This window comes from Vulpes lagopus, chromosome 13 (genome assembly GCF_018345385.1).
Source record: "Vulpes lagopus strain Blue_001 chromosome 13, ASM1834538v1, whole genome shotgun sequence".
In the NCBI taxonomy this organism is placed as follows: Eukaryota; Metazoa; Chordata; class Mammalia; order Carnivora; family Canidae; genus Vulpes; species Vulpes lagopus.
This window is the reverse complement of record NC_054836.1, coordinates 60,549,223-60,564,112: the sequence shown is the minus strand read 5'-3', so window position 1 is coordinate 60,564,112 and position 14,890 is coordinate 60,549,223. Positions and strand designations below refer to the sequence as shown.

The following is a 14,890-nucleotide window of genomic DNA, read 5'->3' as shown; positions in this document are numbered from 1 at the left end:
ACTAGAACATCTCAAAGCGTGTTAGAAGGAGATATTAAAGTACAGAGTAACGATTTCTATGAGACCCTGAGTACTGACCATTGCACAAAGCCCTAAGGCCTGTCGGTGGCAAATGTTGAAGAACCAATGCTTGGCTTAACTTTCCTGGCTCCCATATCTGAATCACCCACTGAGAAAGAGCCTTGCTTCTGTTGTGAAGAAAGAATTTTCTTTGCCCTTCAAGATTCTTGTAGCTGGACTAAGAATCAAGTTGACATGAGACAGATTAATGGTAGAAAATCAAATTTAATAGTGTGCAGGCAAGGAATCCACATAGACGTGGAAGTTCCAAAGACAGGAGGCAACATGACACTTTGATGGGCTGCGAAGAAGGGTAGGGGTCTGAGGATACAAAGAGGAGAAAGACCATGAGCAGGAAGGTGAAAGGAGATATTTGTAAAACAAAGGCTGCCTAATTATGAAGATAAGGTTCTTAGATAAAAAGGAATCTGTATTAATCTCTCTCTTCTTGGTACAAGAGGGTAGTTGGGTAGTTGAGGGGGAGACCAAGAGCTTTTTCTGAATCTGCTGGGTGTTGATTGCTTTTAACTCAAAATAATGTTCATGCCAAAGAGGCCCATCTTGGGACAGCCTGCCCTTAGACCCCACACCCCTATCCACAATTCTCTCTCTTCTCATTCTTCAACTCTTGTTCTCCCTGAAAACCCACTCACGCTAGGTTTAAAAATGATATCATATGTTAAATTTTACATGAGAGGTACATTTCAGAGATGTTTGCATAATAACAGGAATATGCCTTAATTCAAGTAAGAAATAACAAAATTTCCATCAATAGTGATGGTAGGTTTGGCTTAGGTTTGTGGGAAAGAAATAGGAAGGGATCTTATCAGTAACTCTAAAATCTTACCATGTAGAAGGCTGCTTGTTACACACAAATGTTAAATGTTAATAATATATTCATGGATGACTTTTTTTTCAATAAATCAAATGGGCCATTATGACCCAAATATCAAGAGAAATCTTCATGATAATTGCTTTATAAGAATTTTAAGAGTCTTATAAATGATACTTCAATTATTTAATCTGAGCTTTGTTTTAAACTGAAATCCTGATGAATCTATTATGACCTTCCTCATGATTTGGAGAAAAAAAAAACAGTAAAATTCAAGTAAATATTAATGAATAAAAGTATAATGTCACACTGATGATGTTAGAACCAATGGCATATTATACACATTTTGTATAGCAAAGAAGAGTACAGTCCAATGCACTGTGTCGCTCATAGTAGGCAAAGATGTTAGTGGAATGAATGAATGAGAGACATTATAAAGGACAATGATATAGTCTTTCTAAGTTTACTCTGTAATATGATCCAAAGGATTTTTCCAAGATATGGCATTTTTTTTCTTTTTTTGTAATGCAGTGTTCCACCTCAAGATAGGGATATTAAAAACTTCTCCTGAGATGGTGATTTAGGATAATAGAAAAAAAAATGTAATATGGTCATAATAAAGCAATGTATAACTATTGGGCTTGTGTTTTGCAGTTGCTTTTGATTATTCTCCACTGATTACTTGGAAAGAATTCCAGTCATTCATGCCCTGGGATATAGCCATTCTTGTTGGTGGAGGGTTTGCCTTGGCAGATGGCTGTGAGGTAATATGCTGTGACTAAGATATTTAACAATTAACTAGACTTTTTAAAAGAAAAACAGGAGACATTCAAGCTTTGGCATATTCAACTTTATCCTATCATTTTAATGATGCAGATTTTAATAGCCATGCAGTAAGTATATCACACAGATGAAGTGAGTTTAATAATTTTGGCAGGCTGCAGGCATTAAACATCGTTTTTTTTTTTTTTTTTTTTAAGAATAGAAGGCTTTTTTTTTTTTTTTTAATTTTTATTTATTTATGATAGTCACAGAGAGAGAGAGAGAGGCAGAGACACAGGCAGAGAGAGAAGCAGGCTCCATGCACCGGGAGCCCGATGTGGGATTCGATCCCGGGTCTCCAGGATCGCGCCCTGGGCCAAAGGCAGGCGCCAAACCACTGTGCCACCCAGGGATCCCCTTAAACATCGTTTTTAAATGATGTCTCAGTATGTTGAAAGGGATAAAGCAGAGAAAATTAGAATTTACCCCCCTTCTGCAGGAAGGGGGTAAAGAGGGGCAGAAGGAGAGGGAGCGAGAGAGATTCTCAAGCAGACTCCCCACTGAGCACAGAGCCTGATATGGGGCTCAATCTCACCACCCTGCAATCATGACCTGGGCCAAAATCAAAAGTCAGACCCTTATCCAACACAGGACCCTGAAGATTAGAATTCTTAATCCATGAAATAGTATTAGAAACTTGACTAAAAAGAAAAAATATAAAAGTCATATGTACAATGACTCCTAGTAAAACATTCTGTTTATAACCTTATCTTACTTCATGATGAATTTGAGTAGCTCACGGACCTCTTTTCAATACATCATAGTCCTAAGGCTGTCAGAGAAAGAGAAGGAGAAATATAATAGTACTTTATTACATCATTTATTTATTACATATTAAGTATGTTAAAGGTGCTTTGTACATGTTTATTGAATGAAGTCAGAATTTTATATAACCATGGCTAATATTATATTATGTCCAATTTTAAAGAGAAATAAAACCAACATAAGGAATAAAATTCATGTCAAGGTTGCAATTGCTGATTCTGATTCCCTCACAATTCAAAGTATCTGTCAAAAGAATGGAAGTTATTGATTCTGAGAAGCCAGATCTCAGTCTTGCTGAAATAGTAGAAAAGTGTATTTGTCTTATATTTCTATCATTTAAACTTGAGTGGTCTATGAAGCAAGCCAAATCTAGACATCAAACAACATTGTAAGTGGCACTCAGAATTGAGACAATTTCTAAGATTTTCACCCATTACTAAATCGTATTGCTGAGAGCTGTGTCCAAATAAAAAAAAATGACAATAAAGTCAGAAACAAAAAAACCCCTCCCTATAGGCTGTTAAGAAAATAGCTGATAGTTATTTGTCTTGAGAAGAATAAAAATTTAACTCTCCAGAAGCTAAAAGGGTGGATACAACACATCTCTCTCACCAACATTTTTACTTTGATGACTAGATAAGGAAATGGAACAGCCATGAGCTTTAAATGTTTCACAGAAGGCTTCAAAATCCAGAAATGAGAGGTTTTTAATTAGTCAAAGGAGTAAAAAATTTTCATGGACGTTTTGAGAAGATACTTTCCTTCTAGGAGTCCTACAATGACTTTCAAGTGACAAAGGCCTCCCCAGACTTGTACTTTATATAAACTGGATAGATCATAGGACAAAGAAGTAGCAACTTTATTCTTCACAGTACACTAAGTGATTCAGGTACGAGCAATATTGATATAATCATAATGGCAAACTTTAAACATTGACTTAATAAAAATGCGGATACAAGAGTAAAAGAAATAGGGGGACACAATATATATATGGTTGATGATGTAAGAAAACTAAATCCTTATGTAACATGTTAGAAAGTTAGTAAACAATGTCTAAATGTGAAAATTAGGAAAAAGCATATTTTAAAAACTATATATAGCTAATATGGCTTGAAAATTGTGTCTGAGGAACACAACTTAGGAGGGGAGAGAGGTAGATCAGAGGCTGCCATTTTCCTAAAGCCGTATAGTGCCACATGACTTGTTAAACTATTCACATATATTAATTAGATAAAATTAAATTTCAATTGAAACAATGTGGGAAGACAATTCGAATTTCCTAAAGCATGTCAGTAGTTTTGAAATAAGAATAATTGAGTTTCTCTGTGTCAAAGCCGCCTAGATCCACCAAACCATGGGAAAATAGGAAAGATTAAAATTGTATTTTAGAAACCGAGTTCTTAGAGCAACTGACATCTTATGCATTTAAATTGTGTCTGATTAAAATGATTGTTAATGAATAATATTGCAATTTTTTTTTAGGAGTCAGGATTATCTAAGTGGATAGGAAATAAATTATCTCCTCTAGGTTCATTACCAGTTTGGCTGATAATTCTGATATCTTCTTTGCTCGTCACATCTTTAACAGAGGTAGCCAGCAATCCAGCTACCATTACCCTCCTTCTCCCTATATTATCTCCATTGGTGAGTATCTCATTCATCTGCTTTTATATTCATCAAAAGAAGAGTGTTCCACTCTGCTTGTTCTCATATTGTGGTCTAGAATCATTTCGGGTGTGAATGATCTTCCTGTAAGTAACTTATAGGGTGGTCTTTATTTGCATGAATACATTTTTAGGAGACCTTAAATCCGGAGAACTCTTTTCTTCCACATTCAAGTAGAAGGATCTTAAGAAAAGCACTTACCTTCTTCTGTCTCCCCGGATTTTATATTTGCAGATCATCGGGAGGGTCAGCTTGAATCCTTTCTAGCTGTAAGACTTTGGGAATCCATGTTTCCTGGCAACTCTGGCTCTGACACTAACACTTCTCTCTTCTGATTATTCTTCAATTTCTGAGAAGTGGTTCATATAAGTGATTTGCAAATGAATGAAAACCTAGGCTTACACTTCAGGCTTTAAGTAAAATATCTTAGACACAGTTCTCTGCGGCCCAGGGAATAGTTTTTAAAGAGAAGTAAAAAAGCAGATTTGCAAGGAGAGAGAGAGAGGAAAAGACAGCCTTACTTCTGTCTCCCCACCTAGCTAGCAATTACAAGAAATAGCCTTAAGTAAAGTGTTTTTTATGGGGACAGCTGAGTTTGGTGAAAGGATAGCACTTCAAATTAAGAAGGATCGCCCTTCTGGGATTGTTCTGCCACAACTCAAGGGGCATATGTTGGCGTTCTTGAGCTGCTGCTTCAAATTAGAGAAGAAATGTAGGCAGTTTTGATTGGTAAAATATCATTTTGGTTTTTCTCTTTTTTGCTTCTCAACAAGGCACAGTTAGAAAATTATGTGATGAATTAAGGGTAGTAGTAACTCTTCCTCTATGATGATCCCTAAGCAATTTTAAATTATATATGGCACAGGGGCAGACAATTAATGGAATAATGAGAAGCTTTGAAGCCAGAGGGACCTGAGACCCTACATACACTCTACTGATTGCCAGCTTTGTGTCTGGACAAGTTACTTTTGCCTTTCCGTGCCTTAATTTATTCATCTGTTATTTGGGGCTATAGTAGCCATCTCATAGGTCACTGGGAAAATTCAGTTATTTTATATAAATGCACACACACACCCCCCACACACAGAGCACCTGGCGCTATATGAGTAAAAACTATTTTTGTTTTTATATGGTTCTTGAAGTAAATGATACTTTATTTTCTATATGAACTGAGCTATAGCACTTAAATAGCACTAATTACCATATAAAAACAAGAGGAAAATATTCTTCAAGTGATAACTGCATTTATGTATATAGTATTAGGTCTTTAGATTTTAACCTGCTTCTGGGAAAGCTTATCATAATAATCTTGTTCATGTTGATGCTTGGTGCCTACCTCAAAATTTTACTTAAACTCCTTCTTATCTTTTCCAACAGGCTGAAGCCATTCAAGTGAACCCTCTTTATATTTTGATACCTTCTACTCTGTGTACTTCATTTGCATTCCTCCTACCAGTAGCAAATCCACCCAATGCTATTGTTTTTTCCTATGGACATCTAAAAGTTATGGACATGGTGAGTGAGCTGAAATGAGGTCCAATAGACATCTTTGTGTGTGTGTGATGTCCTAGGTTATCGCTCTTTTTACACACTATCAACTGCCAGGAAAAGCCAGGCTTTAGTTCTGCTTCTGAAGGTGAGTGCATGATTGGTCACAGAACTGTTTTTAAAAATGGTAACTAGAAGCAAACTTACCATTAGGATTTGCAGTCACAAACACAGAGATACTGAACGCATCAGTAATGTACTTGAAAAATGAAGAGCACAGAGTATGTGCAACACAATGGCTTAAACTCACATATTAGGATCAGGATCCAACTTGACCTAGTCAAAAGGAAGAAATAGGGTTAATGAAATTCAGCAATTACACGCTGTGGTTTTCTTTTCTTTTCTTTTCTTTTCTTTTCTTTTCTTTTCTTTTCTTTTCTTTTCTTCTTCTTTCAATTTATTTATTCATAGAGACACACAGAGAGAGAGGCAGAGACACAGGCAGAGGGAGAAGCAGGCCCCACGCAGGGAGCCTGTCGTGGGACTCCATCCCGGACTCCAGGATCACGCCCTGGGCTGAAGGCAGGTGCTAAACTGCTGAGCCACCCAGGGATCCCCACGCTGTGGTTTTCTACCACAAATATTTTGCAGCAAATACTTGCTTCACATAATACACTGGACTCAGTACCTGCTGATGAAAGGTCATCTTTCTTGCTCTGATTCTAATGGTGGCACCTGACATAAAAGCACAAGCAATAATGAGACATTCAAGTGATAAAACATGGTCATTTTTCCCAAATACAAAAGTAGTGATTGTCAAGGACTAGTTTGAGAATATTCTAGTCTCCCCCTAACCTTGATTACCAACTTCCAAACCAAACAAGGAAAAAAAAAAAGAATATAACCAAAGTAAACTCAATGAGCTTACTATGAAAATTCAGTTCCAAGGTCTCAGTTGCCTCCTCCCACACACAGTGCTGTCCCTACAACCCTGCAATGTAAAAACTCTGGAAAGGTCTCTATGCAGAAGTCACATAATATCCTTTTGGTAAAGAAAATGTGCATAATAGAATACAACCAGTGTTGGGTGTATGTGAATTTAAAAAATAAAAACAGGATTCTTGAGTGGGAAATATCAGAAAGGGAGACAGAACATGAAAGACTCCTAACTCCGGGAAACGAACTAGGGGTGGTGGAAGGGGAGGTGGGCGGGGGGTGGGGGTGACTGGGTGACGGGCACTGAGGGGGGCACTTGACGGGATGAACTCTGGGTGTTATTCTATATGTTGGCAAAATGAACACCAATAAAAAATATATTTATAAAAAACAAACAAACAAAAAACAGGATTCGGGATTAAATGAGTGGCTTGCATGGACAGAAAAGGGGGCCTCTATAATAAACATTGCTAGGTATCCCCTTTTGCTTTGTGGCTCCATGTTTTAATACAGAGAATGCAGAGATAAGCTTTCTCTGTAGAGAGTCAGATAGTAAATATTTAATGCTCTCTGGGCCATATGCTCTCTGTCACAACTGCTCGTTCCACCATTGTACATGAATGCAGCCAAAATATGTAACCACCATGGTTGTGGTCCCATAAAACTTAATTGCCAAAACAGATCATGAGCAGGGGTTTGCCAACCTCTGTTTTAATGGATTAAAAGCAACTTTGAAATTTTTAGTGGACACCAGGATGATGACACAAGAGCTAGAAAAATGAGAACTCTAAAGAAGATGAATAGAAGTGGCATTTCATTAAATCTCAAAAAGAGAATACTGAAGGCTAAACTAATAATGGTATTGAGTGAATTTGAAAGATCCAGTTATCATATAGTGACCTGAACCTTATCCACTGAAATACAAGACCTCAAAACTCATATTCTGATTTAACATGAAATGGGAAATTTTTAAAGGGATTTTTCTTGAATCAGAGTGATTCCAGTATATTCCTAAAAGGAACCTCATAGAATTTGCAACTAAATGTCATTTAGTTGAGGATAGATTCTGTTTTGATATGAATGGAGAGCTCATTGTTTTGTGAAGTAACAGCAACTTATGCTAATCATTTATGACGTATGTAAGTCTGACATCTGCTTTCTGCGGTAGTATTCGGATCCTCCTGTAGGTTTTCTTTTCAGGAAACTGACATTTATGCTCTTCCCTATTCAAGGTTAAAGCTGGACTTGGCGTTAATATTGTGGGTGTTGCTGTGGTGATGCTTGGCATGTCCACCTGGATTTGGGCTCTATTTGACCTCTCTACTTACCCTTCCTGGGCTCCTCCAGTCAGTAATGAGACCATGCCATGACAAGCTGAATGCTATGACTATCCTTTGGTGAGTTTTGGAAACCATTGAGAATTCACTGCAGATACGGCATTGGAAAATTGGTGACTCATTTAAATTAGTCCTGTTGTAGCTGCTGTGGTTCCGGTAGACACCCAAAACCTGCCGTCGTAACCTAGAGTTCACAATTCCTTTGAGACGCAACCAAAGAGCGACCATGTCCCTTTATCAAGAAGCCCACAGCTGAGATTCTGCTCATGGACCATATGCATCCTGCTTCATCATAAGAATAATTTATAACATGACCTGCAAAAAGATTAGGCGATCTACTTCATTTTACATTTTGGGTTTGGTGTAACATTTCAAACATCAATTTATTATCTCAAAAACTTCCCGTAAAGTTGGAAATAGGAAATAAAACATACCAGTTAGTTAATACATAGATAAATCATTCCTGTTGTGTTGTTGAAGGGAATTTGTTGAAAAACCAACACTGTGGTTATCTGCACTGTATTGCAGAAAAACGTTTTAGTCTAAATGAAATGTGCATCCTCCCATTTAGAAAATGCCAGATTATTCTTCATGTATAGATATGGCATGAAAAATTGAAATTGAAGTAGTAGTTTCAAAATTATAATTGAATCAACTAAACAACAGAAAACTTGTAGATAAGGATTAATTTCTACTTGACCCTGTGGTTAGATTAATGTAATTCATACCTTTAATATCTCAGTGTGCTAAGAAATGCATTTTGTAGGGCTGTGACTAATGCTTGCTGTGAGATGCACTGTTAGCACAGCATAGTTATAAAAGAAAGCTAAACACTATAGAACTATTAACACATTTATGTAGCTGTATAGCAATTTTGCTTTAGTGTTTATCTTACTTCAGAAATACACAAAGTTAGGGGTGTCTGGAGAGCTCAGTCAGTTAAGCATCTGACTCTCGATTTCGGCTCAGGTCATGGTCTCACAGTCATGAGATCGAGCCCTGGCCTGGATCCTGCTTAAGATTCTCTCTTTCATTCTCCCTCTGTTTTCTCTCTCTCTTTCTGTCTAAAAATAAATAAGTAAACAATAAAATAAATTTTTAAAAGTTTAGAAATAGAAATACATAATGTCATGTAAAAAGACTCAGAAATTTAAATGAATTATCACTATGTATAGAGACAGAAAAAGGTCACACAACTCCATTATTATCAACATTGAGATGAAATATCAGATGGAAAATAAGAATAAAACTCTTGAAAAATTTACAAAAAGAAAATGAATTATTCATGGGCAAACAAACAAAAAAGGAGATCTAAACATTCAAACAAAAAGTGGAAGAGAATAGTCTCCTAATATGAGGGATGTGAAGAGTAATAAGATCTATTGACATTCCAAAATCAGACTACAAGGGGAAAAATGACAATCAAAAACAAAATAATGTGCAGTTAGGAAAAGATGGAGAAGTTAAAACATAACAAATTTCATTCTAAAAATAAAAAGGAAGAGAGGCCAAGAAAATATCTTTGGTATTTTTAATCTTCATAGAAGTCATCAGACCTGGTTTGGGGTTTTTTTGTTTTGTTTTTTTTTTGTTTTTTGTTTTTTGTTTGTTTGTTTGTTTGTTTGTTTTTTGCAAATGATGGTATTTATAAAGTTCTTAAAAATTAAATATAGTAAAAAGTATTTTTAAAAAGGAAGACATTTCTTTAAAAAGCATACATGATACATTGTCTATTATCTATTTATTAATTAGTCAATGCACAATTTGTCATTTTTTAAAAATTTGTCAATTTAAACCTTAAAATATACTGCTGCTTTATGTATATCTTCTAAGTTCCCCCTCTATTCATTTGTTTCTTTCCCTATCATATGTTACATATTTACTTAAGATCAATAGTATTTCTTTTGGGCTTTTCTCTAGTCATTCAATTTATCACTGCTGAATTATGTGATGAATACATTTTAATTATGAAAAATGAAATGACTTTTCAAATTAGAATGAGTAAGTTTTGCTCTCAAGAAAATAATATAAACATTTCAACTTGAATCATTTTAATGAATTACTTCCAACAGCTGCCAGCTGAGTACAGGAAAAGTAATACTTAGTCAAAATTTGTTTAAGTGAGCCATATCATTCTCTTGCTACATCTTTCTGTTTAGTTGATATATCAAAAATGACTTAACTCATCCATTTCACATTTGTTCCATTTACATCAACGTTCTCAAGCTCTTTTAGTTGGAAAGATGATCAAACAAATCTCTGTCCTCCCACTCTATGGTAGATAGTGTTTTTGTCATTATCCTCATCCTTACTTAAAGGTTAACTAGAAATCTTTGTCACTTTAAATCCCAGTATCTCACTTAGGGTTGGATCTTGTCTAGATAATAGTAGCAATTTCACTAAGTGCCTATTTACTGTCTGTTCATGCAAGTGCTTGGAAGACTCCACCGACATGTGTGGTTCCCTCACTCACCCCAACCGCCTCTGAGCATGTCAGCATCTCCAGAACTCAGACTTCCTTCCTTTCAAATGTCTGCACTCTTTCCACCTCACTTGGTATCCAAGGCTTTGTTCTCTCCTTTCAGCCTGGACATTAGGAAAGTATGCTTTTTGCCAATGGTACTAATTAATCCTATTAGCCAAAATTGACTTAAAAAAATTATCCTGATACCTGAACTGTTTCTTGACATGTGTACTGCATAGGATTATATTTCAAAGATTTGTTATTAAATATATTATTCTATCTCTGCCATGACTAAATATATGATAAAGATCTGTGTCATCCATCCTTTTATTCCAAAATTTTACTGATTCAGTTAATGAATGACGATCTTTGCTCGACTATGTGAATTTCACCAAATTAATTTTTTTTTTTTAATTTTTAGGACGGGGAGGGTTGTACTAAGAACAAAAGAATAAACTCAAACAAACTGGGTCAGTTTTAGTACTCTAACATAATCTAAAAAGGAAAGGTTAAAATTGTTAGTCTAGGACACCATTAGCCATGCTATTCAAAAATGAAGCACTTTAGTCAAAGGAAAAATTTGCTAGGTAAGTTTTGAAAACACACATATCAAAAACACAGGTCCCCATTGTAGAAGCGAGGCCAGACTAGCCCAAGAGCAAACAGTGAAACAGCACATAACCAAAGCAGAAGCTAAAGGGTTTTTCCAAATATGGGGATCTTCATTTACCTTGGAAGAAAAAGACACAGCATTTAAAAAGAAACAAAGGGACTTTTCTTACTTATAGTATAGTGGTAGAGATACTGGGGGCAGTTTTGAGGGGAGTAGATCTTAAAGCCAAATAATAATAATAATAAAAAAAATATTGCATTACGTGCATTCTGTGTCAGCAAGAAAACAATGGAAATCCTCCAAAGAGAAAGATGATGGAGCATCAGCAAGAATGCAGACATGGCAACTGCTAATCCCTAGAGAGCTCAACATTTTCTTTAACAGAAACACAAGGAACAAGGGATGGGAGACAAAGCCAGGACCCAAGCAAGTTGTGGGTTGAGTGAAAAACTATGAGTGAGGATCTCAAAGGACTGTGTTCTCTGAAAAGATGTGAGCTAGGACAAAATCCCATCTTATAAAGGGAAACCTCAAGGGAACCTTGATGTCTTGGCCTATGCACTGGGTGAAGGAATCTCCCCGGAGAATTCACAATGTGCAGGTTATGGGCCAATACCAGTGTGGGGGTGGGGGTAGGGGGAGACCAAACCCTTAATCCCAAACTTTATTTTAAAACAATTCTGGGTTGATAGTGTGCCTAAGTACCTGGCAAAAAAAGGAACACTTTCTTCAACCTGGGGCTCAACATATTACTAAGATTAAAGCTCAGCAAGAGATTATGATAGAAACTTGTCAATTATGCCAAGACAGAAAACATTACTGTTCAAGAGCCACATGAACAAAAGAAACAATCCGAGTGCAAAGACAACAGATACTCTAATTATCAGATAGAGAATATAAGATGAGGAAATATGTTTGAGAATATAAAAGAGGGTATTGTAAATGTAATTGTGGTAGGAAGAATGCTGAAAATGTCTCCTAAGACTTCTGGCTCCTGGTTACTCAGTCAGACCCCAATCTAGGTACTGCTGTGAAGAGGTTTTACACATGGACTCAACCAGCCTTAAACGATGGAGATTATCCTAGATTATTCAGGTGGTCCTAGTGTGATCCTATGAGCCTTAAGAAGCAAAAGAGGAAGGTCGAAGGATCAAGGGGGTAAGATGAGACAAGGGGAAATCAGGGAGATTGAAAGCATGAGCAGGATGGACCCAATATTGGCGGTTTTGAAGTTGAAAGGATTTATAAACCAGGGAATGCAGAAAGCCTCTGGAAGTTGAGAATGATCCCTGGTTGAAACCCAGCAAGGAAACAGAGTCGTCAGTCCTACAGGCGCATGGAACTGAACTCTGCCAACACGTGGGAAGCCTGGGAGTAGCTTCTCCTTAAGAGCCTCCATTAAGGAGGACAGCAGAGGGAGGCCTCGATCTTGGTCCTATGAGACTTGTTTGGACCGGCCTGTTCATCTACAGAGCTTTAAGATAGTAATGACTATTGTTTTAGGCCACTAAATTTATGGTAATTTTTTTCATGACAACAGTAGAAATAAAATATAATAAAGAATGAGAGACTGTGAAAAGTGACCATATCTGAAAAAGTATTGAATAGGAATTTTAGATATGAAAAGCATGATAATTTAAATTAAAAATGTAATGAAATGGTTAAATAGCACATTACACCAACTAGGAAAAAAATGTGTGTGAACTTGAGGACACATTCCAAAAAAATTAATTAGAATGCAACACAGAGATAGACAAAAGGAACTCTGAAAGGGACATTAAGGAAAATACAAGCCAGGATGATAAATATAACATATGTTTAATTGAAATTCCAAGACTAGATTAAAAAACAAGGGAGACGACAATCATTGAACACAATGAGTAATAATTTTCCAATACTAATAAGTGAAACAGGATTTTTCAGGAAGCATAAAGAATCCAAAGCGGGATTTAAAAAGAAAAAAAAAAAGTAAATGTACACTCACCTCCATGATTGTGGAATAGTGGAACCCCCAAAGGAAGGACAAGATCTTAACAGAGAAATTAAGGCTTAGCCTAAGGCTACCTTCTCCAGAGCAACTGGAAACAAGTATGGCAAGTGCGAAAACAAGGAACTGTCAACCTAGAATCATACATCTAGAAAATCTACATTTTAAGAATAAAAGGAAACTCAAGAATTTTCAAACTCGCAGAAACTAAGGGAGTTTACCACCAACCAAAGCTCCAAAGTTACTTGCAATGTCTGTAACAAAGGAAAAGATAATCCAACAAAGAAGATAATGTGACACATTATACGTGGGTTTAAAAAACCGACTAGAATTAAAATCCTGCAAAAGTGTAACATACAGTTCAAAGGAGGCAAAACATTCTAATTTTCTCTGAAGCACCCATTTTTCTTGGCGGCAGAACACTTAATCTAGTTGAATCCAAGTCGAATTCACCATGTCTGTGTTTTAACGGATGTCAGAGTTTAATTTAGTCAACTCGGCCTTAGGTTTTTAGAGCCTCTCTCTTATTGATTTCGCTTAGGGGTTTTATCTAAACTGTGTAGTGGGTGCGTCCGCAGCCCCCTGGGAGGCCGGCTGGAGCTTCTGACCCCAGACTGTGCCTCCCGCGCCTCATCCGCCCCGTCGCTCCACCTCTGCAGAGCCAGCCTCGTGCTTTCTGCACCCCGGCCCCCGGTCTCCAGGATGGAGCCCCACCTGCACCCAGAAGCCCGGCCCCTCCCCGCCCCAGGAAGTACTCACTGCTTCTGCCCTGAGTCCTAGTAGCAAGGGGTTCACAGCAAAAATAAGGAGTGTGACCTTGTGCCCCGGAGGGGAGCCTCGCACCGCAGGAGGTCCCGCCCCCAGCCCTCACCTGCGCGGTCCTCACCTGGAGTGGCTGGGCACTGCCTCTAGGGCCGCAGGGATGAGACGAGGGGTCGCGGAGGCCCCTCCCTGGGCTCATGCAGGCGCAGTGGGGTCAGCCCCAGGTCCCCCCAGGAGTCGCACCCACCACCTGGGTCAAAGCCCTGCTTTGGAAGACGCTAGCCGGGTCTCCCCGGAGCCTGGGATTTACGGTAGAAGGGCGACTCCTGTTTATAACGCCTAAGTGCAGATTTCCAGAAAATCTCATTTTTACAAAATCAGTCCTCGGTTGAGAGAGAGCCCTGGAGGTCAAAGGGTGAACAAAGCATGTATCTTTTTAGACGGGCCCCCACTTACAGAGCCCGGCTCAGGGAGAGAGTCTAGGAGGGTTTCCACCCCACATGCGATGCTGCAACCCAAGTTCAATAACTTAGTGAAATAATAATAGTGGCATGTTGGTGTCGAATGAGCCTCTCCCTCCATGAAATGATTCTCATCACTGTTCTCACTTCAGGGATGTTCAGATAGTTCACCCCCCCCCCCCCGCCCTGCTGCTGGTACCCCCAGAGCTTGCCCGCGGGGTGTTGATGGATCCTGACACCTGTAGCCCACCTGTAGCGCACCTGCTGGGGCCCGCGTGCCCTCTGACCCCTGGTGGCCGTGGAGTCCACACCTGCCTTTGTGGCTACAGTTCTGTAAAAAGTATGACCGGAAGATGGACCAAGCATCGGAAATGTCACGCAGCCTCCTCCTTTGTTCCCAGAAAATGTATGTGCTCTTGCCTCCATTTGCAACAGCCAGCATTTCCATTATTTTTCCTTATTTATTCTAATTGCTTCATTCTATCCTTTTTTTATCAGCACAGCTGTCTTTCTCAACATATTGTCTTTTATTTTTATTTAAGCAAATGCGATTGGACTTCTCGGAAAGTCGGATGCTACGTTTGTTAGAATCTCTAAGAATACTGGTCTCTGACAGCGTTTCCACACAAAAAAATTACAAATAGATCACTTCATCCATGTATTCCAACCTCTGTTGTGGCCTATGGATAAATTTTCAA

The 14,890-nt window shown here is 38.0% G+C and overlaps 1 protein-coding gene across 4 annotated transcripts in view; it reads left to right on the top strand.

Annotated features, from left to right (window-relative positions):
* Nucleotides 1-14,890, top strand: part of SLC13A1 (solute carrier family 13 member 1) — a 105,589-nt gene that overhangs the window by 69,712 nt on the left and 20,987 nt on the right. For 3 of the 4 annotated variants that reach the window (XR_005983623.1, XM_041728254.1, XM_041728253.1), the window contains exons 12-15: nucleotides 1,547-1,656; nucleotides 3,962-4,123; nucleotides 5,522-5,659; nucleotides 7,801-7,965. Coding sequence is in view for 3 of the 4 variants with exons in the window: in XM_041728254.1 (XP_041584188.1) it covers nucleotides 1,547-1,656; nucleotides 3,962-4,123; nucleotides 5,522-5,659; nucleotides 7,801-7,938 (548 nt within the window). In the remaining variant the exon portion in view is untranslated. Of the gene's footprint in view, nucleotides 1-1,546; nucleotides 1,657-3,961; nucleotides 4,124-5,521; nucleotides 5,660-7,800; nucleotides 10,679-14,890 lie in introns of those variants that run through there. The other variant, XM_041728252.1, reaches the window with a different exon arrangement.